We start from the raw sequence: 26,181 nt of genomic DNA, 5'->3' as shown, positions 1-26,181 counted from the left end.
AGCTGGTTCCCTATTGTTCATTCCCAAAGCCCCAGTATAGCCACCTCTAGGCTCGGGGGCTTAGAAATCTCAAAACAAACCCTGTCAGGAGGTACACTTAGGAGCATTCTAATTGGTCGGCCCGACCAATCAGAACCTGTGTAGCCCTTCCTCTCCACGGGGAAGAAGAGAGAAAGCTGAGGGGATTGAAGTGCCGGAGCCATGAGGTGGCTATACCGGGGCTCAGAACGAGAGATTGCCTGGGGGGTCCTGTGTAACTTCAAAGGCGAACTTACACTTTAATATATCACAGCAAATTTCAGATGCCATCCGGAGCGGCGGCCATCTTGGTACACCCAGCGGCAGCCGTCTCGTCAAGAAGTGACGTTTCTTCGCCACCATCTTGCTCCACCCCACACTCCTGCACAGTAATGCCAGTAAGAAGGGGGCAAGCAGACCCAATACAGTATTTGGAAATCCAACAGACTGTTTACATGTTACATTTTAAAAGCAGCAGCAAACCTTACATGCTTGTTAATGTGGCAGAACACCTATGATTTTCACATTTAGTTAAATGTGAAAATCAGAGGTGTTCTTTCACATTAGCAAGCATGTACGGTCAGCAGGTTTGCTGCAGCTTTTAAAATGTAACATTAAATAGTCCGTCAGATTTACTAATACTGTATTTAAGCATATAAGCTCCGTTTTGTGTTGAAAATAACTGTGAAATCTAAAACTGCGGTGGGTGTAACAAGATTTCTTTTTTGTTTTGCCGATCCAAAAATTGATCCGATCCGTGACTCTGATCCGAGGATCGGTTCGATCCGTGAGTTCTTTGATCCGTTGCACCCCTAGCAGCTACCAATATGTCCTGGAATTTAGCGATGTCGGCAGCCTAGCCGATGTTTCCATCAGCTCTCAGGTGCTACCGCCGCCGCCATTGCTTGAAAGGTAAACCATCAGTGAAGCCTTGTTGCTTCACAGCTGGTTCCATATTGCTCATGCCCAAAGCGTGCTCCGCTTTTCAAATGGCCCGGCAGCAGATCGAGGAGGATGGAGGGGGCAAACGTCCAGGGGACCTCACCGCAGCCAGGTCTCCAGGAAGTGGGGATGTGTACCTGTCAAAACCAGGTACCCGTTCCTCCACCGAAAGGAGACAAACATGGCACCGGAGGGGGGGTTTGGAAGCAGAGCTTCCTCTTTTTTATACAGTAGTATATTTTAAAACAAAATGTATGTGTGAAATTCTAATACACACATATTTCATTAAATTAGAAGCTAAACTATGTTTGCCAAGACAGCGAGGATAGGAGTGTCAAAGAAGAATACACACACAATAGAATCGTTTTCACAACTTTTATAGCAGCAAACAGTACATTTTGCCATTTAAAACTTCTAAACACAGGATGTCAAGCTTACTTTGTACATCCCATAGTACAACAACAACATATAAGCATCTAAATAAACACCGAGATGTTGGTTTTCAACATGCAAAGGAAAAGAAAAATACTTTTTTTTTTAAAACAAAATGAAAAACAAAATGGACTAGACAAGATTTGGTCCATCAAATTTCATCTCATGACATGTTTACCTTAAAAAGGAGAGGGGAAAAAAAGGGGGGGGCAAGGGACAGAGGGAAGTATGCAAGAAAAGCAAAGTGAATTCTGGGATAAGCATTGTTTTTTTTTTTTTTTTAAAAAGGCGTGTGTGTTCTTACTTGAATCTCCTTGTGTTTTATGAATTTCTGCCAGATCTGTGCAGTAATCCAGGGGGAAACTTTACAGGAGCTTTCATAGCAAAAGCCCAGTCCCTGCTGCTCTTTCTTCTTGTTCAGGGTGGTTGGTCTTGCCTCTGCAACCCTCTATAGTTTTCCGCAGGCAGCCTGAAGTGGGTGGGGCCTGCTGTGTCCCTCCCACTGATCTGCTCAAACCTACGTAAAGCACAGTCACTGCTACATTTATAATGTAATATCCTGTTTTGAAAAGGCATAAGGTGCACAGAAAGTATATACGTCCTTGGCGATTAAGGAATGTATTTAAAACTAAAATGTTGTGCCTGGATTGCTGCTTTAAGATATAGATGTTAAAATAATCTGCCCGATAATCTGTTTAAAATACTTGTTACTATGTGTAGGTTGTAATCCTATACATGTAGGAACAGTCATATTTGCTCATTACAAATGCAGGTGCTGCTTCCTGCTTAGCAGTTCTGTACAATGGTTTGTCTTTATATGCCCCTCAGCGCAAACCTACCAAAGTCTATTGGGCCAAAAGATTTTTTTTTGCAGCAGTTGTCTGAGAGGTGAACCTATCCTGTCTAATACACAAAAGGAAAAATTCTATTAACTTGGTGTATGTGATACAATGGAAATATTATACAGCAAGCACACAAAAACATTAGTCACATCAAAAATTATTTTAAAGGTAAACATTACACTTCCTCAAATTATGTGCTCACTGAAAACACACTATACCTAAGCAATTTCAGTGGGGCATGGCTGTTATGCGCATGCTTTGTGAAGCAATAGGATATGATACCATTGGTGTAGTGCATTGGCTCATTGTAATGCCAGGTAAGGGCTGTGCCATGGAAACTGCCACGGGTGCCACAGACACTGCAACCGATGCCATGGAAACAGGTGGAGGTGCCATTCCTTGAGCAATCGTTTGTGCCAGTGCAGCAGAAAGTGGTGTGATTTCAGGATTTAACTGAGGGGCTGCATTGGTCTGCGCAGGAGCAGGGGCACCAGTGGAAGCCACCAACTCCTGTTGAGTAACTGCTCGAGGCTGCATTGCCTGACTGCTTAATGTGGTGTGGGTTTGTGCAATGCCGTGGTTGTAGTTAGTTACATTCCCTTGGTTTGGTGTAAGGCCGTGGTTGTAGTTAGTCACAGTCCCTACAGCCTGTTCACTAGTTGGAGCAGTGGTGCTCAGTGTGCTAAGTGTAACAACTTTGGCTTGGCTACGAAACTGAGCGTTCTGGTCCAGTAACACTTCATTAGTTGCTGCTAAGACAGAGACCTGCTTTTTTAGCTCCTCAACGCGCCTACGAAGCATGACATTTTCTTCCTCTAACATACTGTACTCAACTGGGGATACATTATAGTATCCATCATAGCCTACACGCCTCCTCTTCATTACGGGATCGTCAAATCGATCCCTATAGCGATAATATGAAGAGGACAAGTATGCGGGCTCAGAAAGGCCATCATAGGAGCCACAATGCTCAAATGCACGGCTTGCAGGTGTAGAAAAACTTCCAGTAGCTGCACTTGTAGCCATAACTCCACTTTGCCTGTTACTTGAATATTCAAATTGATAATCGTAATCTCTCTGCATGCTGCGAAAATGCTGAAACTTGCACTTCTCACCGCGCTGGCAATCACCCTTTAGGAAATCCCTGCAGATGGGAATCTCATCTTTATTAGCTATGTCTGTGGGAGACAAGCCAAGTCCAGCTGCAACCTTATTACGCAAGCGAGAAGGTAGCTCTCCAGATTTCTTGTAATGCTCTTCATCATCCTTGGTACCATGAATGAATCTGCAGTTAATACGCACACATTCCTTATTCTGGAAATCGTGGCAAAAAATAAATTCATTCTTTTGCACTCCAAGGTCAGACACATCATTGGAATCTGGATGCTTGAAACGGCAGCGCTTGCCACGCTTGCACACATTACGCAAGAAGTCACGGCACACAAAATCGACTGTTGAAGCCGCTTCATCACTGCCACTACCGCTGCTGCCACCGCCATTTGCATAGTTATCCCTGTTCGGCATTGTTTATTACAGCGCTTGCTCGTATTATATAATCCTCAACGCTTACGCTATACCTTAGTATCTGCGATGCACCAGGCAAAGTAGCGCTTTGAATAAGAGCTGGAAAAGAAAACATTATATTCAGCACACAAATATAGGCTTTAACAGTAATACTTAATAGTATTATTACAAAGCTGCTAAAAACATGAGAGGTTAAACGAATACTACAAATTCATGAAAGCCTCAAAGGGTAAAAAGCCCTTGTGGACACTGTAGAAAATTATTACATCTACATCCTAATAAATGTATTTGTAGCTTAAAGTGGATGTAAACCAGATTCATGAAATTTGACCTAGGCACATATACCTGTAGTGTTTACTTATCTCTCTGCAAAGCACTAAGTCCTGTGATTTTCTGCTGCTCTGTACTTTTATCAGCATAACTTCTGACAAGTTCTCTGACACATGAGATAAAAGCAGCTGAAAATTTGAGGGTGGGTACTATAAATAGAATAGAAGAGAGCTGGTCTATTCACAGCACAGCTCTGCAAGTATCTGCCTATGTGGAGGGGGGGGGTGTGCCTTTCCTCCAATCAGCTGTCACACAGTGTATGCCGAAACTCCCCTCCCACTGCTGAAAGCGGAAGTAAAAATTACAACACAATGTGCACTTTCTAAAGAATATAGCAAGCTGAAGGCAGCAGACATAGATGTAAAACGTATGTAGGACGATTTAGGATTTGTTCCTTTCCTCCAATCAGCTCTCACACAGTGTAGCTGCAGTCTCCTGTCCCCCCCTCTTTGCTGAGACAGATGAAAGATTTTTAACAGGATCTAGATTTCTTAAAGGGTTAATAGAGAGGGGAAGACTGCAGATAAACGAAAAAATCTAAGGAGGAGGATTTGTTTTATCTCTTTCACCCGAGGCTGTTCACGTCACTTAGTATATGTGAGGGTTTACAACTGCATTTTTCAGGAATACTGACATCTTACATTTTCAGGCGTTTAAAGGTAAATATGCTTTCATTGAAAAGCCATCCTCTAGAAGTAATTTTTTTTTTTTAAACTACAGTTAGAGAAATGTGTGGGTAGCCACTCCTAAAATTGTTACTTGTTTGGCTGGCTCTGGTATCCAAATTCACTGACCTTAAAGCCCTTTCACATTGGGCCACGTGATCGGTAAAGCACCGCCCATTTCAATTGGCAGGGGCGGTGGAGGAGTGGTGTATACACCGCTTCCCCCACCGCCCCAAAGACGCTGCTTGCAAGACTTTAACGACCTGCCAGCGCAGCGCCCCAGTGTGAAAACACTCAGGCTTTCACACTGGGGAGGCATAGGAGACATTTTTCCAGGTGCTATTTTTAGCACTATAGAGCGGGGATAAGCAATTAGCGGACCTCCAGCTGTTGCCAAACTACAAGTCCCATCATGCCTCTGCCTCTGGGTGTCATGCTTGATGCTGTCAGAGTCTCGCTATGCCTCATGGGACTTGTAGTTTGGCAACATCTGGAGGTCCGCTAATTATCCCTGCGGTATAGAGCCTGAAAAATGCCTCCAGTGTGAAAGGGGCCTTAAAGCGGACCTTCAGTAATTTTTTCAACTTTCCACCTAATAAATTTAGCTTTGGATAGTAAAACATTTTTTTTCTGTCAGTAAATACCTTATACAGCCCACTTCCTGTTTTTAGTTTGGTACAAAGCCTACGCTTATGACATCATGCACAGCTCTCTCTCACTCTTGTGAGTTTGCCAGGAAGGGATGGGGGTGACTCATAAGCGGGCCAATCAGAAATGCAGAGCTGGAGGTGTGCCTCTGTGTGTGTGTGTAAATATAGCAAGTAAACAGGCAGCAGCTTCAGTTGCCCACAGTTAAAATGGCTGCAGCCAAACTTAGTGGAGGGAGATTTCTGCAGCATATCTGGCAAGTAGAGAATCACAGTATATGTAAAATAATATGCAAAGTGGTTGGAGGGAAGCTTCAGAAGGACAAAGATATTTTTATTACAAATTATGTGAGCAGACTGCAGTTCCTCTGTAAGCTAGCATGTAGTGAGTGAAAGAGCTTCACTGCCTTGCTTGTTTCAGGATATTGATTCAAAATATCAAAACCACTGAATCAGTATGACAGTCAGCAATTGCATTTTCAGGGGAGTCCGCAAAAATGCATTGCACTCCTTTCCACTTACCCTGCAAGTTAGGGTATTTCAAGAAGAACAGAAGATATTTTGTAACAAGAAAGCATATGATCTGGCACCTAATGACACCTACTTTCTTACCCTTAGAACAATACTTTTCCCTAGCACACATTTACAGTAAAAGGAATGTTTACAGATTAAGTACATATACTCAGCTATAGTGATGCAATTTTTTTTTTAAAATAAATCACATTTGATTTTTAGTCCGGTAAACATTTCATAATATTATGTAGTCTTCTTTCCAGGCATCAGAGTAAGCTCTGGTCTTTTCACATATTCAACTAAAAAGACTGTATGCAGAGCTTGAAGTCATTACTGCAGCAACTCATCCACAGGCTCAGTAAGAGGTTTTAATTAGACAAAAGGAAGCCACAGAGCAAGCTTTGTTTGCTGGGCTCTCTTTAGCCATCACATAGTGCTTCGGTAATCCCCTCACGTTTTAAATGTTTACTTATAAATTAAGACTGTATTATAAATAAAATATTATATTAAAAAAATATGTTTTTCATGCAGCTGATGTATAGCAGAAGAGAAGTTAGGTCTTGCTTCTTTAAGACACAATGTGTTGTTTACAATTATTTTTTTTAAAGTGTTCAAAGTGTACAGTGCATTCAGGCCTCCACACAGTGGCACAGTACGTTACGATAATGTACCCCATCCGATAAGCCCCCTCTGCCAGCAGGGCCCTCACAACCACCAGCCAGGTTTGTGGGGAAAGGGCCCTTGTTCCCATCTACATGGAGACAAGGTGCTTTAGAGTGAGGCAAAACACCCCCCCATGTGGCTTGGTATGGTTCGGGTGGGCGCATTTGTTCACTCGTCCTGCCTTTTTTTCAAAATTGTCGCCCTATTTTTCTTTATAGCGCAAAAAATAAAAACCGCAGAGGTGATCAAATACCACCAAAAGAAAGCTCTATTTGTGGGAAAAAAGGATGCAAATTTTGTTTGGGAGCCACGTCGCAATTGTCAGTTAAAGCGACGCAGTGCCGAATCGCAAAAAGGGGCAAGGTCCTTAACCTGCATAATGGTCTGGGTCTTGAGTGGTTAAGACTAGCAGCACAGGTTGATAAATACAGGTTAGAGTTTTTACCAAACACTTCCACTTAGGGTTGCCAACTCATCCCTTTAAAACAGAACACATATTAATTACGGAGGTTCTGTGGCTGATTAAGGAGGTAATTAAACTCACTTGGTGTCTTATTTGCATTAAATTAGCCTCAGAACCTGTGTAATTAATATGTGTTCTGTTTTAAAGGGATGAGTTGGCAACCCTACTTCCACTTGTCCAGTACAGTATTTCAATGTAAAATTCCCCTTCAACTGGAAAAAAATAAATAAAAAAAACCTGCCAAAAAAACAGGCATTAGTTTGCAGGTGTCATCTTTAAAAATGCTTCTGAAAAGTAACAGGTCACTTTTCAGAGGGAAGCAGGGACTGCCATACGTGGAAAAGGCCTGAAAACTTTTACAGCCCATACTTTTATAATTAACTCTAATTAGTGGCTCTGCTGTGCACAGCAATTGCTTTGCTGACATTTATACAACTCCTCTCTTTTTGAGTACCAGCATAGTAACTTTTTCCATTTTGGTACTCTAACTAAAACGTTTATCCCTGGTCTAAATGATTGAAGTTAAGCTCCTCTCAAAACATTTCTTTATGAATATGCTACCCCAACATTTCAAATTCCTGATATGTGCCTGCTGTACCATGTACTTGTATGAGAAGGTATCCTGATCTCTTTGTATTGCTTCCTTTGTGCGAAATCCCTGGCGATCCTCTCCCATCCTCTGGAACTCGCTACCTCAACTTGTCTGGCTATCCCCTACTCTTGCTACCTTCAGTCAATCCCTGAAAACTCATCTCTTCAGGGAAGCCTATCATTCCCCACAGTTACAAACTTTTGTACAACCTGCCCCATCCTATTAGATTGCAAGCTCTTCTGTGCAGAGCTCTTAATCCTCTTGTATTTTCTCTGTATTGTCTCCGTTTTATATTGTAAAGCGCTGCGTAAACTGTTGGCGCTATATAAATCCTGTATAATAATAATCCTGCCAGTCACTCTCTTATTAAAAACTGAGCACGCAAAGCAGAACACAGCGTGGTCAGTTCTCTAGTTGTGCTGGAAACTCAGCCTGTTCTTCATTAATGAAAATGGTGTTGGGAAGGTCTTTCTTTTGCCTTACATTCCTATTTTAAACTGAATGATTTGTTTTACAAGGTGGTCGAGTACAAGTACCGATACTTTTTTTCATGTACTAGCCGATACCGATTACCGATACTTTTTTTTTAAATGCAGCCATGTGTCCCCAAATGCAGCCATGTCCCTAGATGCAGCCTTGTGTCCCCTAAGAGAAAGCCCCCCCCGCCACTGCCGACATCTAATTGATCAGCGCTGGGTGAACACAACAGCTTTCATTTGAATAGCTGTGTGTTCCCCCGCCGCGCCTCATGTATAGACACTCCCCCTTGCCCAGGCACTTTGATAGACAGATCACCCGTCCAATCCTGGGACGGGTGATCTGTCTATCAATGTTTCTGGGCAAGGGGGAGTGTCTATACATGAGGCACGGTGGGGAACACACAGCTATTCAAATGAAAGCTGTTGTGTTCCCCCAGCGCTGATCAACTAGATGTCGGCAGCGGCAGGGGGGACTTTGCTTTGTCTTAGGGGACTAGGCGGCAACGGCTCTCCTCTCCTCCATACGAGGACTGCTCTGCTCTGCTCCGCTCTCCGCCCCCTCTCCACCCGCACTCGGAAAAAAAAAAGTATTGGGTCAGGCATCGGGAGCATTTGCGCGAGTACAAGTACTCGCGCAAATGCTCAGTATCGGGTACAGTACCTGTAGTTTCTAATTTCGTTTTTGCATGTTGTTTCCTGCCTCTCTGCCTTACAGAGCCATAGAGCAACTAGACACACAGAAATCACACCTCCTTGAAGTTAGTGACCACAGAGAGAAAGCTCCCAGCACTGTGGTCATCAGGAAACAGACAACCAGGAAGTGTGGAGATCAGAGAAGAATTACAGCAACTTGAGAGCAAAAACGAACAATGAGGACATGAAAACAGCACTGCATTAAGGTAAAGGAAGCTATTAAGATAAAAAAAAAATATTTTACAAACCCTTTAAGATAAAAAAAACCTTCAGTGTGCAGCAGCCCACCTCATCCCCCCTAATACTTACCTGAGCCCCATCTCGATCAAGCGATGTGCACAAGTTCTTTGGCCATCTGGGACTCTCCCTCCTGATTGACCGAGACATAGCAGGGGGGGCATTGGCTCCCTCTGCTGTCAAAGTATGTTAGCCAATGAGGAGAGAGAGGAAGCAGGGCCGAACCACAGCTGTGTCTGAATGGACACAGAGCATTGGTTCGGGTGCCCCCATAACAAGCTGCTTGCTGTAGGGGCACTCCGTAGGAGGGAGGGGTCAGGAGCACTGGCGGGGGACCCGCAAAGGAGAATCTTGGCTGCTGTGTAAAACCACTGCACAGGACGGGGGAGGGTGTGGCCTAATGATGGCGGAGTAGAGAGCACGCTAGTTCCAGAGCTCCTCTGACCTCCATCCCCCTCCGGATTGCATATGAAAACGGACGGACAAACTATGGTCTAAAATTGTGTTCCTTACCCGACAGAGTGGAAGGGTGTGTTACGAGGCAGTTTCCGAGATCTAAGCGGCGCACTGGGGATGAAGAAGGAGGAGGGGAGACTCACTAGAGCCCGTGTCCAGGCGGAGATACAGCAGTACTTCCCTCAGACAAGAGCTGTGGCGAACCGGATTCGCGCGTCGGAGTCACGTGGGAGTGCGGAAGTGAGCGGTGCGGCAGTGTCTGTACACACTGAGACGGAGGAGCGAGGAGAGTCCCCCTCAGCTGCGGTCGCTGCAGTTGGTGTAACAAGAGCGGAGGGAGCTTGCAGCCCGTGTTCCGAGGAGCGGCGGCAGCTCAGGATGGAATTACAGCACGGAGGGCAAGGTCCAGAGCTGGGGTCATTGAAGGAACTACTTCAAACCCTGCCAACGCGAGCAGATATACTCGCACTCCCCACACGGGCAGAGATGGAGGCCCTGGTGCTGCGGATGGAGGAATCCCACCGGAGAGAATTGGAGTCAGTTCAAGTGGAAGTGCAACTCCTGACAGATAAGTTGACTAATGTTGAACTGGAGGGGGGTATGTTGGAAAAACGGGTGGCGAAATTAGAACAAACCCAGAGCATACAATCACTACAAGTAGATCTTATACAGCTAAAAATGGAAGAAATTGAAGATCGAAGTAGGCGCAGGAATCTGAGGTTTAGGGGGGTACCTGAAACAGTTGGGAAAGAGTCGCTGCAGCAGTACATAGAATCAATATGTCACCAATTAGTGGGAACATCCCTCTCCCACCCTTTGGATTTTGAGCGGCTACATAGAGCACTGGGCCCCCCATCATTAGACCCAAACAGACCAAGGGATGTGATTGGCTGCTTTTTCCATCTCTCACATAAAGAACTGGTGAGCCGTAAGGCATGGGAGGCAGGAGGAATCCTATATGAAGGATCCCGGATTCAGATATTGCCAGACCTCTCCCGAGCCACCCTCCAAAGAAGGTCTATGTTACGCCTGGTACTAGATAAAATTAAACAAGCAGGTGGGACTTATCGATGGGGATATCCCATAGCAGTTATAATCAAGAGGAACACACAGACATTCCACCTGCAACAGCCTAGGGAGTTACCCGAAATGTTTAAATTCATGGAGATGGATGCTATAGAAGTCCCAAATTGGCTACAGCAATTACCAAGACGGAACAAGCCAATAGGGAACCTGCCAGGAATAAGAAGGCCTGAGAGACTAGAAAAGGGTCAAGAGAACTTAGTGGCCACCTCATAGGAGATGGTTACCATTCATCTTACAGTGGGACGGTGCCCGTGATTAATAGAGGAATTAGCAGATGAATGATGGTTGGGACTATGCCCATGGTGCTTTAACAGTCCGCCTTTCTCTCTTCTCTTTTTTTTTTTTTTTCTCTTTTTTTTTTTTTTTCTACCTCTGTCCCTCCATACAATCTCTTTCTTTTTTTGTTTTCCCCTTGGCCCTTTTTACCCCCTCCCTCTCTTTCCCTTATCCCCTTCTTTTTTTTTTTATCCCCCTCTTCTGAGGGATTATTTTCCTCTTGGCTCGTAGGAGGATGTGCGTTAGACCATGCTGGACGATTAATGTGAAGTAGAGTGAGTGCTCCCAGCACCTGGATGTTTGCCCCCAACCCCTTGAGGGCTCCCTCGTGCCCCTTTCCGCATCGGAAGTGGGCATCCTTTGGGGTGACCCACGAATAACTATAGTCTTTGAACATTTGGTCATGCAGACTTAAGATATGCTCGTTGATCACATTTCAGTGGGGATGGTTTTCCTTTTTTTTTTCCTTTCTTTTATAATATATTTGAACTGAATATTGGGTAATTAGGTATATATATGTATAAATACACGGTAAATGTATTATCACAGAGGATACACAACACAAGAGTGATACACGGATATGATCACAGAATTTTAAGATCATAAGATCAGATGGACACTTAAGTTTTATGTTTTTTTTTCCTTTTTGTGTATATGCTTCCTTTTTTGTTTTTTGCCTGCCCCTTATTTTTGGAGAGGGCATGAGCACAATATAATAGATCCTAGGGGCTAGACTAGGGCAATAGAAGAAATATAAGCACGGTAATATTATGAATAATGTTATGAATATAAAGATGTCACTTGTCACTTTGCACTGGGGAGGGGTGGGAGAGGTGGAGGGAGAGGGGCGGGGGAGCCCTCGGCCACTCTCTCACACCTCCTGGAACATTTAAAGAGTGGAGTAGTATAAGAGCATAGAACAATATGTTGTATAATGTTTAAAGATAAGTGGGCAAGGAGGGGGGAGGACACCACGAGGGGGGGGGGAAGGGGGGAGGAGGGTTAAGAAGGTAGAATGCATTAAGAATGAAAAGGGAAATGGGGGAGATTAATGGGATGGGGATGGGTGGAGGAGAGGTGGGGGGGGGGGGGGGAGGACTGAGGTAAAGTAATAGGGGGGACAGGGGAGATAGGGGTAGAGATGGGGGGAACGGATGAGGGGAGGTGAAGAATCAGGATGGGAAGGAGACCGAGAGGAATTCATAGGTAACTAACAAAACGGAGGGGGAGGGGTAGGCTGGAACATATAGCCTTATTTATTTTAATATATTTTTTTTTCGTTCTTTTTGTTCTTCTGGAGAATTGTCAAGTATTTTTCCTTTTTATTTACACTATATCCTATCTGGAAGAACTAGATAGAGTGCTCTGCCGGAATTGGGTCAGCCCCAGGATTAGGATTTTACCCACTGACCAATTTGGGACGGGGGTCAAAAGTGGGGACGCTCTCTGAGTGAGACATAGAAGGGGGGAGGGTGGGGGTGGGGGAGGGAGAGTAACGAGGGTAGTGTGAGTGAGCGGGAACAGGGTTTATACCCCAAAACTTATTTATTTTTATTTATTTTCTTTCCTTTTCCTTCTTTTCTCCCTTTTTTTTTTTATAATCCCATCTCTTCTCGTCTATTCGGTAGATGGAGGGGATAAAAATAACCTCCCTAAACGCTAGGGGACTTAACACCCCCGAAAAACGCAGGATGTTGCTGAGCGATATGTGGCGCACGGCAACCGATATAGTCTATATCCAGGAAACGCATTTCAGGTCGGGAGGGCTCCCGATACTACAGAGTAAGCATTACCCATTTACTTATCATGCGGAAAATAAAGAGGCAAAATCGAAGGGGGTATCTATTCTGGTATCCAATAGAGTCCCCTGGATACTAGAAAATAAGTATCAAGATACAAAAGGGAGATACCTCTATTTAAAGGGGACGATAAGGGGGATCAAGGTGACCCTGGCGACGGTGTATTTACCAAACAAACAACAGGATGTGTTTCTGAGGAAGGCTATTAAGAAGCTGATGGCAGTCGCGGAAGGTAAAATAATTCTAGGAGGAGACTTCAATATACCTTTGAGCCCGAAGATTGATTGCTCCGGGGGGACGTCATCTGCCCCAGAAGGGGTCAGACGGGGTGTCTTGGAGAAGTTATATGAGGCCCAGCTGGTAGATATATGGAGGGTGATGCACGGAGAGGAGAGAGATTACACCTTCTACTCCAATCCACACCAGTCATATTCCAGAATTGATATGTTCATGATTCCCCATTACTTGATCTCATCTGTGACCGAAGTAACTATAGGTAGCATAACGTGGTCAGACCATGCCCCGGTGAGTCTCTGTATTTCATTATCTGGAGCAGAGATGACTCAAGATAGGAGGTGGCGACTTAATGAGAGTCTTTTACAGAATGAAGAGGTGAGGGAGGATGTGGCTCGGGAAATCGCAGAATATTTTAAATTGAATGATACACCAGGGAGCAACCCAGGGATGATTTGGGAGGCCCACAAGGTGGTAATCAGGGGAGTGTTGATTAGACACGGATCGAAAATAAAAAAGAAACGTGAGCAACAGGTGAAAAATCTATTAGCAGAAATCCAGAAACTGGAACTTCAACATAAACGAATACAGTCCCCACAAATAGGTAGAGAATTGAGTCATCTGAGGAGGCAGATTTCAGAAATTTTACGGTACAAGGCCAAAGCAAAGATACAAAGGGGAAAGAAAATAAACTATGAATTTGGGGATAAGTGCAGTAAACTATTAGCTGGGAAATTGAAAGAGAAGAACCAACTAACGTATATCCCACAGATTAAGGGGAAGGAGGGGCAATTAAAAAAGTACCCAAAAGAAATAGCGGAGGAGTTTGGGAAATATTATTCGAATCTGTATAATTTGCCCCAGACATCAGTAGCCCAATCAGAGATAGATGAATTCCTCTCAACAATTGACCTGACCAGGCTTTCATCAATTGCCCAGGCCAGTCTGGATACCCCAATCTCAGTCGAGGAACTAGAAGTAACGCTAAAATCTATGAAAGAGGGGAAAGCGCCGGGACCAGATGGCTACACAATGAGATACTATAAAGAATTTATATCAGTACTGGGAAGTAGGATGGCGGGGGTGTTTAACGAGATGGGCCGGTCTGCTGCATTTCCGCCGGAGGCTTTATTAGCCCATATTACAGTGATCCACAAGGAGGGGAAGGACCCGGCGGAGTGCAGCAGTTATAGGCCGATCTCTTGAACTCTGACCTAAAACTGTTCACGAAGATTCTGGCGAGTCGGTTACAGGTGTGGCTTCCTGAGCTGATAGACATGGACCAAGTAGGATTTGTCCCCACGAGAGAGGCAAGAGACGGTACGATAAGGGCCCTTAACTTGGTCCAAGGAGCTATAGCGGGGGATATCCCTGCCGTGTTCCTAAATACTGATGCCGAGAAGGCCTTTGATAGAGGAGTGGGATGGAAGTACCTGTTCTCTGTTCTGCAACACGTGGGCCTGGGGGAGAATATGATGAGATGGATTAGAAGTGTATATACAGACCCACGTGCTGCGGTGAGAGTTAACGGGATCTTCTCTAAGACATTCCCAATTACCAATGGAACGCGGCAGGGATGCCCCCTGTCCCCGTTACTCTATGTACTATCTCTAGAACCATTACTAAATAAAATTCGTCAAAACCCAGACATACAGGGTATTCAAATAGGTGAGGGCAGCCATAAGATAATTGCATTCGCTGACGACCTGATGTTTGCCATATCTAATCCACATGTTTCTCTTCCCAATCTGATCAAAGAAATCACAAAATTTAGCGAATTTACTAATCTTAAAATAAATCAGGCAAAATCGGAAGCAATGTGTGTGGCAGTCCCATCTAAGATGCAGAAAATCTTGCAACAAAATTTTAGATTCAAATGGAAGGGCGAGCTAAAGTTTTTGGGCACTCTAATTCCAGCAAACATACAAGAAACTTTTAAAATAAATTTCTTACCCCTTTGTAGCTCAATAAGAAAGCTGCTGGAGAAATGGCAACATGGGCTACACTCATGGTTTGGTAGAAACAATATAGTTAAAATGAGTATACTTCCAAAAATTACGTATCTGTTCCAGACCTTACCAATTAAAATACCCCCGACCTTTCTTCGGCAGCTAGACTCACTTCTGATGAGGTTTATTTGGGCTGGGAAGAAGCCAAGGATAAAAAAAGAGGTGTTGAGACTGCCCAAGAGTTTTGGAGGGATGGCAGTCCCAGATATAGCTAAATATTATCAGGCAGCCCATCTGACGAGACTGATAGATTGGTGTAGGAATAGACAATACAAAAGATGGGTGGAAGTAGAACAGCAGTCCTGTCCAATAGCATTACGTCGAGCTCCCTGGTGTTACAAATTACTGCCAAGTAAGATGAAGAAACACCCCATAATTGGGTCAACATTATCTATTGCAGCTAAAATATGTAAGAACCCAAAATTTTCTTCAAATCTTTCTCCCATTTTCCCTGTACTAGGAAATCCAGGATTTGCACCAGGGACAGTGGGAGCAATATTTAACAAACTAACTGAGAGGGGTAAGGTACAGGTATCCCATTTTTTGCAAACAGATAACTTGCCATCAATCGAAAAGCTGACGAAGATAGGAGGTGGTTATGAGCTGAGTATCTGGCAAGCATTACAAATCAGACATTTTTTAAGATCTCTAGGAAAACCGTCTGAATATAGGCGACAGTTAACAAAATTTGAAAAATATTGTGATGAAGAGGAGCCAATACAGCGAGTAAGTTCAAAAATGTACAAAATATTAAACTCCCCTCAGGAAGATGTGGAGCTACCAGGAATTATCAAATGGGAAAGAGACCTAGGGAGGAACTTTACACAGACCCAACGGAGTCATGTAGTGTATCTAGCATTAAACTCCTCAATCTCTACACGGACACAGGAATGTAACTATAAATTACTGTCCCAATGGTATTATACTCCAGTAAAGTTACATAAACTGTCTAGAGAGAATTCAGAGTACTGCTGGAGATGTGGAATGGAGCAGGGTACCTTGCTGCACATCTGTTGGGCCTGTGTAAAGGTCCAAGGTTATTGGAAGGAAGTGCGGAGAATAGCTCAAAAATTTACGACGTTCCAGATTCCGGATGATCCAGCCCTATTTTTACTTCATAGCTCACAAATCCCAGTAGGATAATATAAAAAGTCGATACTACGACATCTGATAAATGCGGCTAGAATGGGAATAACACTTCAGTGGAGAGATAGTAGACCACCATCAATTGCAAGATGGCTTAATAGAGTCAGAGAGATTGGAGCCATGGAGGACTTAATCCTTTTTTCTAAGAACAAAAGAGAGCGGTATGTGGAAACATGGACAGAATGGAACCAGTTTATAAAAACGGAAGAAGGGAAGAGGTTAATGGAGGAGTAGGGAGTTGAAGGGGGAGCCTAGCCGACCGGAAAGGGATAAGAGGGATATGAATGAAACATATGGGAGTGAGCCCCGATGTAGGACGAGAGGAGATGGGAATTTAGAAGGGGGGGGTTCCCCCCCCCCCTTCTCCCCTTTTTTTTTTTTTTTTTTTCTCTCTTCTTTTTTTTTTTTTTGTTTCGTTTGTTTCTGTTTTGGGTATGCTTTTGATGTGTGGAACAAACGGGCGGGGGTGTGAAGGGGGTAGGGAATATAGAAGGATTAAGGATCAGAAGGGAGCATAAACCAGGACTCCGTGGACTCCCGGAGAGGATTAGCCACTAATTAGAAGTTGCGAGGAGAAATATATATGTGTAACTTTATGTTTAAGTTATGAACAGGCTAAATGTAATGTTAATTTTGAATAATTCTGATCCTAAACAAAAAGAAAAATAAAGTATATAAATATGAAAAAAAAAAAAAAAACACTGCACAGAGCAGGCAAGTATTCCCCCCCCCCCCCCCTTTAAAAACATGAGACTTCAGTATCAATTTAAAGCAGAGTTCCACACAAAAATGGAACTTCTGCTTTTTGGAAAATACCAAACCCCCCCCCCCCCCCCCGACGCTTCTGGTGTCACATTTGGCATCTTACAGGGGGGAGAGGCGAGCAGATACCCGTCTAATACAGGTATTTTGCTCCCACTTCCGAGCCATCTACGCCGCACAGCACAAGTCACGCATGCTCAGCAGGGAACCAGGAAGTGAAGCCTCAAGGCTTCACTTCCCGATTCCCCTAACGAACATGGCGGCGGCAAAACCCGAGGAATGGATCGGCTTCAGATACCGCCCTGGACAGGTAAATGTCCTTATTTTAGAAGTCAGCAGCTGCAGTATTTTTCCTGGCTACACCACTAGTGCCTTTAGAATACCAAGAAGAATTAAAGTATTTTTTACCCCATTATTTCATATTCCTAAACTGTGCCTGCTGTACCATGTACTTGTGTAAAAAAGTATTCTGTCCTTTGTATTGCTTTCTATGTGAAATCCCAGGTGTTCCTGTCAGTCCCCTTGCTTTTCGGGTTCACATCGACCACACCATAGAAGCACTTCCTTCTCAGCATAGGTTTCTGGCTGTGCTGGAAGATCAGCGTACATGTCGTCCCATGGTCAGACTTGTGCTGACACCCAACCCTGTACAGCTCTTCACAGGGAAGATTAGTGTAGTGCTATTTCAATGCCTCCTTTTGACAACCACACACAGTATACAGCCCCACCTTATAGATTATGTGACCACTTCTAAGGGGGGGGGTAAAGGGAAAAAAAAGGAATCTGTAATGTATATATTTAAATTGTACAATGTTTTGATTTGCCATTTTGAATTGAAGGAGTTGTAACAGACTGCAGTTTATTGGCGTTTTTTTAAAAAGCCCATAAACTGAACTCTATGTTAGCCTATGTGCCCATGCACACATGGGCGTTTTTTAGTGTTAATGAGCTTTGGAGTTTCTTTACTTTTTTCTGAACGCCCGAAATTTGCGTTTAAACTGCCGTTTTTCAGCGGTTTTTTTTATCCATTGAAAAAAAAAGGCTAAAAAATGCTACACTGAAAAACGCTAATAAACGCTACTGCAAAAACGCTAAAAAAAGTTGAAAGGCTCCCTGCAAAGCTACTGGCGTTCTTAATAGCTTTTTTTTAGCTTCTGTGTGCATGGAGCCTTAAAGGGGTTGTAAAGACAAAAATATTTTCCTCTTAAATTAAAGTCTGACAGTAGCTGATTAGGGTTGTCCCGATACCAGTATCGGTATCGATACCGAGTATTTGCGGGAGTACTTGTACTCTCGCAAATACCCCCGATACCTAAATAGAATACTCCCCCCCCCGCCGCTGCCACCGCATCGAATGCCGCTGCATGGGTTAAACGGCGTGCGGGAACATCACAGCTTTCATTTGAATAGCTGTAGTGTTCCCGCACGTATAGACACTCCCCCTTGCTCGGGATTGGATGGGTGATCGTGATCTGTCCAATCCCGAGCAAGGGGGAGTGTCTATACGCGCGGGCAAAACAGCTATTCAAATGAATGCTGTGATTTTCTCCATTCGGCGGCGGCGGCTTTCAGCGGCAAAGGTATGGGGGACATGGCTGGAGGGACATGGCTGCATATGTGAGGGACATAGCTAGAGGATCCGAGGGACATGGCTGCATATGTGAGGGACATGGCTAGAGGGACATGGCTGCCTATGTGAGGGACATGGCTAGAGGGACATGGCTGCATATGTGAGGGACATGGCTAGAGGGACATGGCTGCATATGTGAGGGACATGGCTAGAGGGACATGGCTGCATATGTGAGGGACATGGCTAGAGGGACATGGCTGCATATGTGAGGGACATGGCTAGAGGGACATGGCTGCATATGTGGGGGACATGGCTGGGGGGACATGGCTGCATATGTGAGGGACATGGCTAGAGGGACATGGCTGCATATGTGGGGGACATGGCTGGGGGGACATGGCTGCATATGTGGGGGACATGGCAGCATTTGGGGACACATTTAAAAAAGTATCGGTATTCGGTATCGGCGACTACTTGAAAAAAAGTATCGGTACTTGTACTCGGTCCTAAAAAAGTGGTATCGGGACAACCCTATAGCTGATAAAGTAAAAAGTAATGTTTTGCATTATAACTAGTTTGATACCTGTTGAAATCAAGCTGTTTTATTCACCTCCATCACTCCTGAATCCTTATTCTCACCGACTTCCTGGTTTGCAGTGCGCATTCATTCTTGCTACATCACGGCCTAATGGGAACTACAGTTCCCATTAGGCTTAGCCTCCATGCCTGTGAGGGATAAGAGAGCATCTTCACGCAGGGCTGTAGGCATAGGGAGGGGGTGAGCACATTCTGCTTTCCACCATGCAAAACGGCTCAGATGCTGGTGGAAAGCAAGAAGAGGAGTGACAGGAAATGGCATTTTCAAACCTGGATTACTGTATTTTGGAAGTCAAAAGGAAAAACGAGGTAAGTGATATTTAAATGCTCTAGCTTACAGCAATTGATCTAATAAAAAAACGAACCTTTAGTGTTCCTTTAAGGTTCATTTTTTAAAAATAACAAACATATCATACTTACCTCCACTGTGCAGTTTTTGTTTTGCATAAGAGTGGCCCCGATCGTCCTCTTCTGGGGTCCAACGGCAGCTCTCGGCTCCTCCCTGCAATAGCTGACCCCGTCTGGAAAGCTCTCTCCCTAAGGGGGTTACCTTGCGGGCGCGCTCCCGTCTCATACACTCTGTGTCCAAAGACACAGAGTGTATGACTCGGCACCGCCCCCAAAATTATTGGATTTGATTGACAGCAGCAGGAGCCAATGGCTGTGCTGCCATTGATCTATCCAATTAACGCAGAGACTCCGTGGAGAGGATGCCGGGGACGAGCCGAGCAGGTGAACGGGCTCAGGTAAGTAAAACGGCGGGCTTGGGGGCCCCGTCATTGCCAGCTGTTTTTTCACCTTAATGCATAGGATGCATTATCCATAATGGATTTATTTATTTATTTTTACAAGGTGGGGGATCACATATACTTTAGAGCTGAATTCCAGGTATGGCAATTTCTACATTGTTACATAGCTTGGACCAATCCAAGTACGCATGTGCCAAACCTGTGGAAGCTGGAGGTCACTATAGTAGGTACTCCAACCACAGTGATCTCCACCAGCTTCCAGGTCCCTCCTGCATTGTGAACACAGGAGGCTCACCCAGCATAGGTGCCATTTAGTAAAAGCTTTGCATTTTCTGAATGTAAAGCATTCTCAGATTGGAAGATTTGGGGAACCTTCTGTACAACCAACTTGTTGGAAAATGTCTGCATGTTCAGTGGCCCTATACATCTTGAGTGTGTAAATGGGGCAATCGAGTATTTTTTTTTTCATCCCTATAGTTGGAAAAAAAAAAGACTCATCTATGGGCTGCTTTCCATTGGTCCAAGCTGAAGCAGTGTAATTATACAATTAGAAGTGAAGTAAAGTCAAAGCGTTTTGGTCATACTTCTCTTGTGGGTCACAGAAGTGCAGTTAGTTTTGCACTCCTGTGACTCAGTCAGCTGACTATTATCCACTTCAGGCTCTGGAAGGATCCCGACCATAATTTTGGGATCCACCCAGCTGCCCGATTCACAGCTGACTCTACAACTCAGCATGTGGCTGACAGCAGCTCCAACCCCCTCTCCAGCCTGCTGCTACAGCAAGCGCTCAGGGGCAGAGCGGAGCACAGTGACAGTCACCACTCTGCTTCTGAGGAATACACAACATGACCCACAGATCCCTTCCATCTGGTATATTCCTCTTGCTTGCTACAAAACTGAGGCTCAGCTGAGCAAGTTAATACCTGGGAGTGGATTCCTCCCTTTTTTGTCCAGTGCCTGTTCACCTGAAGTTGGCGGCATAACCCAAGTAGCCATCTGAGAGCCGAGCAATCAGCGCCATACGATCACTCAATTCTTGGTCTTAAAGTGGTTGTAAACCCAACCACACAACTTGCACCTACAGGTAAGCCTAGATTAAGGCTTACCTGTAAGTGCAAGAAATATCTCCTTAACCTACGCGATATTTGCTGAAACCACTGCACTGATGTCTACGGCGCATTTGTGCCGTAGACAATGGTGCAGGTGCACTGAGCGTTTTGGCATTATCAATGAAAATGCCGGAAACTTGCGCATGCGTGGGGATCGTGGTCACGCGTGGGAGTGACGTCATCGCCGCTCCGGCCAGTCACAGCGCCGATAAAAGGAAGATGCTCCGAGGAAACATGGCGGCGGCGGAGGGGGACGAGGAGCACTTCGATCTCAGGTAAGTTCCACATAATGAGCTAGTATGCTATGCATACTGGCTCATTATGCCTTTTTCTTGCAGGGTTTTTTTTTTTCCTGGCTTTAGTTCCAGGGTTTACTTCCTCTTTAAGGCTGGTGGGGGACAGCTGCAGAATAGACGGGGGTGTGTGTGTGTGTGTGTGTGTGTGTGTGTGTGTGTGTGTGTGTGTATATATATATATATATATATATATATATATATATATTAGGGCTGCAACCAACGATTATTTTCATAATCGATTAGTTGGCCGATTAATCGACTAAAAAAAAAAAGGCAATTTATTCTTAAATATCCATATGCAGTGGTAAATATAAATAACCAACTACAGTAATTGTAATGCCTTCCATTACCTCCACTTTCTCTGGGTTCAGATGCTGATCTTCCCTGCAGAGAGTTTTTAAAGTGATTTTTTTTTTAAAACAAACTTGTTATACTTACCTGCTCTGTGTAATGGTTTTGCACAGAGCAGCCCAGATCCTCCACTTCTGGGGTCCCTCACCGATGCTTCTGGCTCCTCCTGCCTTGAGAGTGCCTCAATAGCAAGCTGCAAAGTATAGTATAGAGCGCCCGCTATAGCAAGGTAAAAAACTTCTGCCTTTAGAACCACCCACTTCCTGCCCAGGACTACATGTCCCATGAGGCATTGCTCCTCACACTTTCACATTCACAAATTCTCAGGCACTAAGGGCCAGATTCACAGCCGAGATACGACAGCGTATCTCCTGATACGCCGTCGTATCTCTGAGATACGCTTGTCGTATCTATGCGGCTGATTCATAGAATCAGTTCCGCATAGATAGCCCTAAGATCTGACAGGTGTAATTGAATTACACCGTCGGATCTTAGGATGCAATTCTAGGCCGGCCGCTAGGTGGCGTTTCCATAGCGGTCGGCGTAGAATATGCAAATCACTAGTTACGGCGATTCTCGAACGTCCGCATTACCCGTCGCTCTAACTTTACGTCAAGATGCGCCGCGTAAAACTAAGGCTGCCCTCTATGTGGACTAGCCAATGTTAAGTATAGCCGTCGTTCCCGCGTCGAAATTTGAAAAATCACGGCGTTTGTGTAAGTCGTCCGTGAATGGCGCTGGACGCCATTTACGTTAACGTCTAAGCAAATGACGTCCGTGCGACGTCATTTAGCACAATGCACGTCGGGTAATTTTCCCGACGGAGCATGCGCAGTACATTCGGCGCGGGAACGCGCCTAATTTAAATGGTGCCCGCCCCATTTAAATTAGGCGGGCCTGCGCCGAGCGCATTTACGTTACACCGCCACAAGTTTACAGGTAAGTGCTTTGTGAATCAGGTACTTACGCTGCAAACTTGCGGCGGTGTAACGTAAATGGATTACGTTACGCCGCCGCTGCGTATCTGAAATCTCTGTGAATCTGGCCCTTAGTGACATGTATGGATTGTGTACTGAGCTGTATGTGTGCTGCACTGTATTTGCTAATATGTAAACAAATAATGCATTCTATATGCAGGCCAACTAATCAACTGACCGATTAATCGATTATGAAAATAGTTGACAACTATTTTCATAATCGATTAGTTGTCGATTAATTGTTCCGGCCCTAATATATATATATATTTATTTTATAAACCAAATACTTCTCCTTTAGCCATTTGGCATGCGATCCAAGTCGGCAGCAATTGCACTGTCTAAATCAGTGTGACGGCGCATTTGCGATGCGGGACCGATTCCCAAAAGTAGCTTCTGTACTACTTTTGGCTTCTTCGGGGTGCAATTTTCCATAGATATCTGTGCAGAAACCCGCACAGATGTCTCCGAAATCGTCGTCCGAAGTCGGACTGACATGCTGAACTTGCACAATTAAATTCTCGCGGTCAGTGTGAACCTACACTTAGGCTCAGTTTACATTGATACGTTGTGGGGACCACCGCGATTACAGTGCGGGTTCCCGCATCGCATATGACTTCGCAGGCAGGTCACACTGCTCTCTGCAAACCGCTGCAGGTGTCAATGTGAAGTTAATGACACCCCCAGATTGGTTTGCAGTGTGAAATAGTACACAAATCCGATCACGAGCTAGGAAAACAAAAAAGAAGGGGGAGGCCCTGCACCATTTTGGTGTGAATGCAATTTCAGCCATACAGTTTGTATGGTTGAATTCACATCACAGAAATACGTGCAAATCACATGTGATGTCTGTGTTCGCCACAGTGTGAACCCAGACTAAAAAAAAAACAATATCTGGATTTCAGCTTTAATGAAATACAAGTAGCACAACCTAGAAGATATTTTGGGATCGGTATGCAGAGCTGAATGTTCTGAGCTTTGCCCGTGTTCTCTAGTGATGGTGAGGAGAATAGAAGTGAGGGCGGGAAAATGGGGCCTCTGCTTGTGATGACGACACAAACGCTCCCGGCCTATTCTACCCTCCTCAGCGCACACACACACATTCCATAGGCAGGCTCACGCCGACACACGCTGCGTCCTATCCTACGCCATACTACATGTCTATACATACCTCCTCACACCGTGCGCGCCAGACTTCACGGGTAACGGATATCAACGGGCGGGCTCCGCCTACCTCTGGAGCCACCCGAAAACCCCGTACTGTACTCGACAATCCCCTTAAACACCGAGTACGAACGCCATAAAACCCTAACAAAGTCCTCCAGCCCAGGAACGACGCCACACCCAGTTCCTTCACGGCACCTGTCCTCACCGTTCATTGGCTGCCATCAGAACGGAAACGGCGGGAGCGGGCACTAGAGGGAAAGCAGAGGACTTCTTGTCTGCGTTCCTATCACACTGGAGACCAGTTGGAAAGGTAAACATCACCCTCTAGTGGCTAACAGAAATGTCGTCTTACATTATAATGTCTGTATAAGGAACAATAAACAAATTAAAGCGGACCCTCCCCCTCGATTTTAACATTTACTAATACTATGTTATATTCCCACCTTTCACAGAATCACGTACATTTTTCTTTTGTTAATGAATGAATGACTTGTATAGCGCTTCTCATGCAAACTGAATCGCCTCTGGGTGCTTTTTCCAGCCAGTGTCTGCTTGGCTGGTGCGGTCATTTTACCCCGTAGGATCGTGACGCACAGATATACATATATATACTGGGCCAATTTGGACAAGATCCAATTTACCTACCAGCATGTCTTTGGAGTAAACACTTTTTTTTTTATCTCTTTGCTTCTATTTCTTCCACCTAGGTGAGAATGATATTCGCTGTACAGGGTGAACTTGCAAATGATCACCAGCAGCACTTATGCATACCCAGGGATTTATTGGTTTACGCATTGCCATAGCAACAATAACATAAATGCCACCTATGTTGCCATAACGATGGTAACATATAAACAAAATTATTCCTCCCTGTAAATTTCCAAATTACATAAGATGGCGGTGCGGAAGACAGAAGGAGCTTGGAAAGTTCAAAAAAATACAAGATAAGGTAAGCTCTTATGGAAAGGTAAATATTTTAAAATTGACATTTAGTCATATCTTTCACATGTTAGGATTCGGGTGAAGTTCTTGCCTCATAATATAAACAGAAAAAAGGTAGGCAACGAAAAGGGGATCCGATTTGTTACAACACCCAGCACCAACACACCATTGCCTCATGCTACTTAAAGCGGGAGTTCACCCGAAAAACAATTTTTAACATTAGATTAATGCTCATTTTGTGAAGGGGAATCGGGTGTTTTTTTAAAAATCGAAGCAGTACTTACCGTTTTAGAGAGTGATCTTCTCCGCCGCTTCCGGGTATGGTCTTCGGGACTGGGCGTTCCTATTTGATTGACAGGCTTCCGACAGACTTCCGACAGTCACATACACGTCACGAGTAGCCGAAAGAAGCCGAACGTCTGTGCGGCTCTATACGGCGCCTGCGCACCGACGTTCGGCTACTTTCGGAAAATCGTAACGCGATGTATGCGATCATCGGAAGCCTGTCAATCAAATAGGAACGCCCAGTCCCGCAGCCCATACCCGGAAGCGGCGGAGAAGATCTATCTCTAAAACGGTAAGTACAGCTTCGATTTAAAAAAAAAAAACGATTCCCCTTGACAAAATGAGCCTCAATCTAATGTTAAAAATTAAGTTTTTGGGTGAACCTCCACTTTAAAGTGGTTGTAAACCCTTCCACGGCCCCAGAAGGAAGAGGGGTGAAGATGGACGCGGCCACCAGCAGGCACATTGCCGGCTTCGTTTGCAGGTAAGTGCAACATAATGGGCTAGCCATCAGGGTTTACTTCCTCTTTAACCACTTCCATACAGGGCACTTATACACCTTCCCGCCCAGACCAATTTTTAGCTTTTAGCGCTGTTGCACTTTGAATGACAATTGCGCGGTCATGCTACACTGTACCCAAACTAAATTTTTATCATTTTGTACCCACAAATAGAGCTTTCTTTTGGTGTTATTTGATCACCTCTGGGATATTTATTTTCTGCAAAAAAAATTACCGAAAATTTAGAAAAAAATCGTGTTTTTTGTTTGTTATAAAACATTGTAAATAAGTACGTTTTCTCCTTCACTGATGTTACTGCACTGACGGGCACTGATAAGGCGGCACTGATGGGCACCGATGAGGTGGCACTGATGTGGTGGCATTGATGGGCACTAATATGCGGCACGGATAGGCGGCATGGATGGGCGGCACGGATGGGCACTATCGTATGCGTTGTACTAATGGATGCCAATCAGTGCCAAACAATGCCTGCCAATCAGTGATGCCCATTGTGGGCACTGATTGGCATCCATTGCGGCACTGATTGACATCCATTTTTTGTGTCATTGTCATCCCTGGTGGTCTAGGGTGTTTTTTTTGCATCCCTGGTGGTCCAGTGGGCATCCTCGGGGGGGGGGGGGGCTGTGCTGATAATCGATCAGCACAAACCCCCCCTGTCACAGGAGCAGCCAATCGGCTCTCCTCTACTCATATGACGTCCATTTAGGATTCTACAACCACTTTGCCAACGTCAATTTGTCATTGGCGGGCGGCAAGTGGTTAAAGCATTAGTAAACCGCTGGAAAAAAATCCTGCAAGACAATAGCATAATGTGC

At 44.7% G+C, this 26,181-nt stretch overlaps 1 protein-coding gene across 1 annotated transcript; it reads right to left on the bottom strand.

The window, feature by feature from the left end:
- Positions 1-1,321: 1,321 nt before the first annotated feature.
- On the bottom strand, positions 1,322-23,836 carry ZC3H10 (zinc finger CCCH-type containing 10). The gene is made up of 2 exons (XM_040341092.1): positions 23,623-23,836; positions 1,322-3,857 (listed from the first exon to the last, which is right to left on the bottom strand). The coding sequence occupies exon 2, from the start codon at positions 3,756-3,758 to the stop codon at positions 2,463-2,465; it is 1,296 nt and encodes a 431-aa protein (XP_040197026.1). The 5' UTR covers positions 3,759-3,857; positions 23,623-23,836; the 3' UTR covers positions 1,322-2,462.
- Positions 23,837-26,181: the final 2,345 nt, after the last annotated feature.

The sequence above is a fragment of the Rana temporaria genome, chromosome 2 (assembly GCF_905171775.1).
Source record: "Rana temporaria chromosome 2, aRanTem1.1, whole genome shotgun sequence".
Taxonomy (NCBI): Eukaryota; Metazoa; Chordata; class Amphibia; order Anura; family Ranidae; genus Rana; species Rana temporaria.
This window is presented reverse-complemented; position numbering and strand designations above follow the sequence as displayed.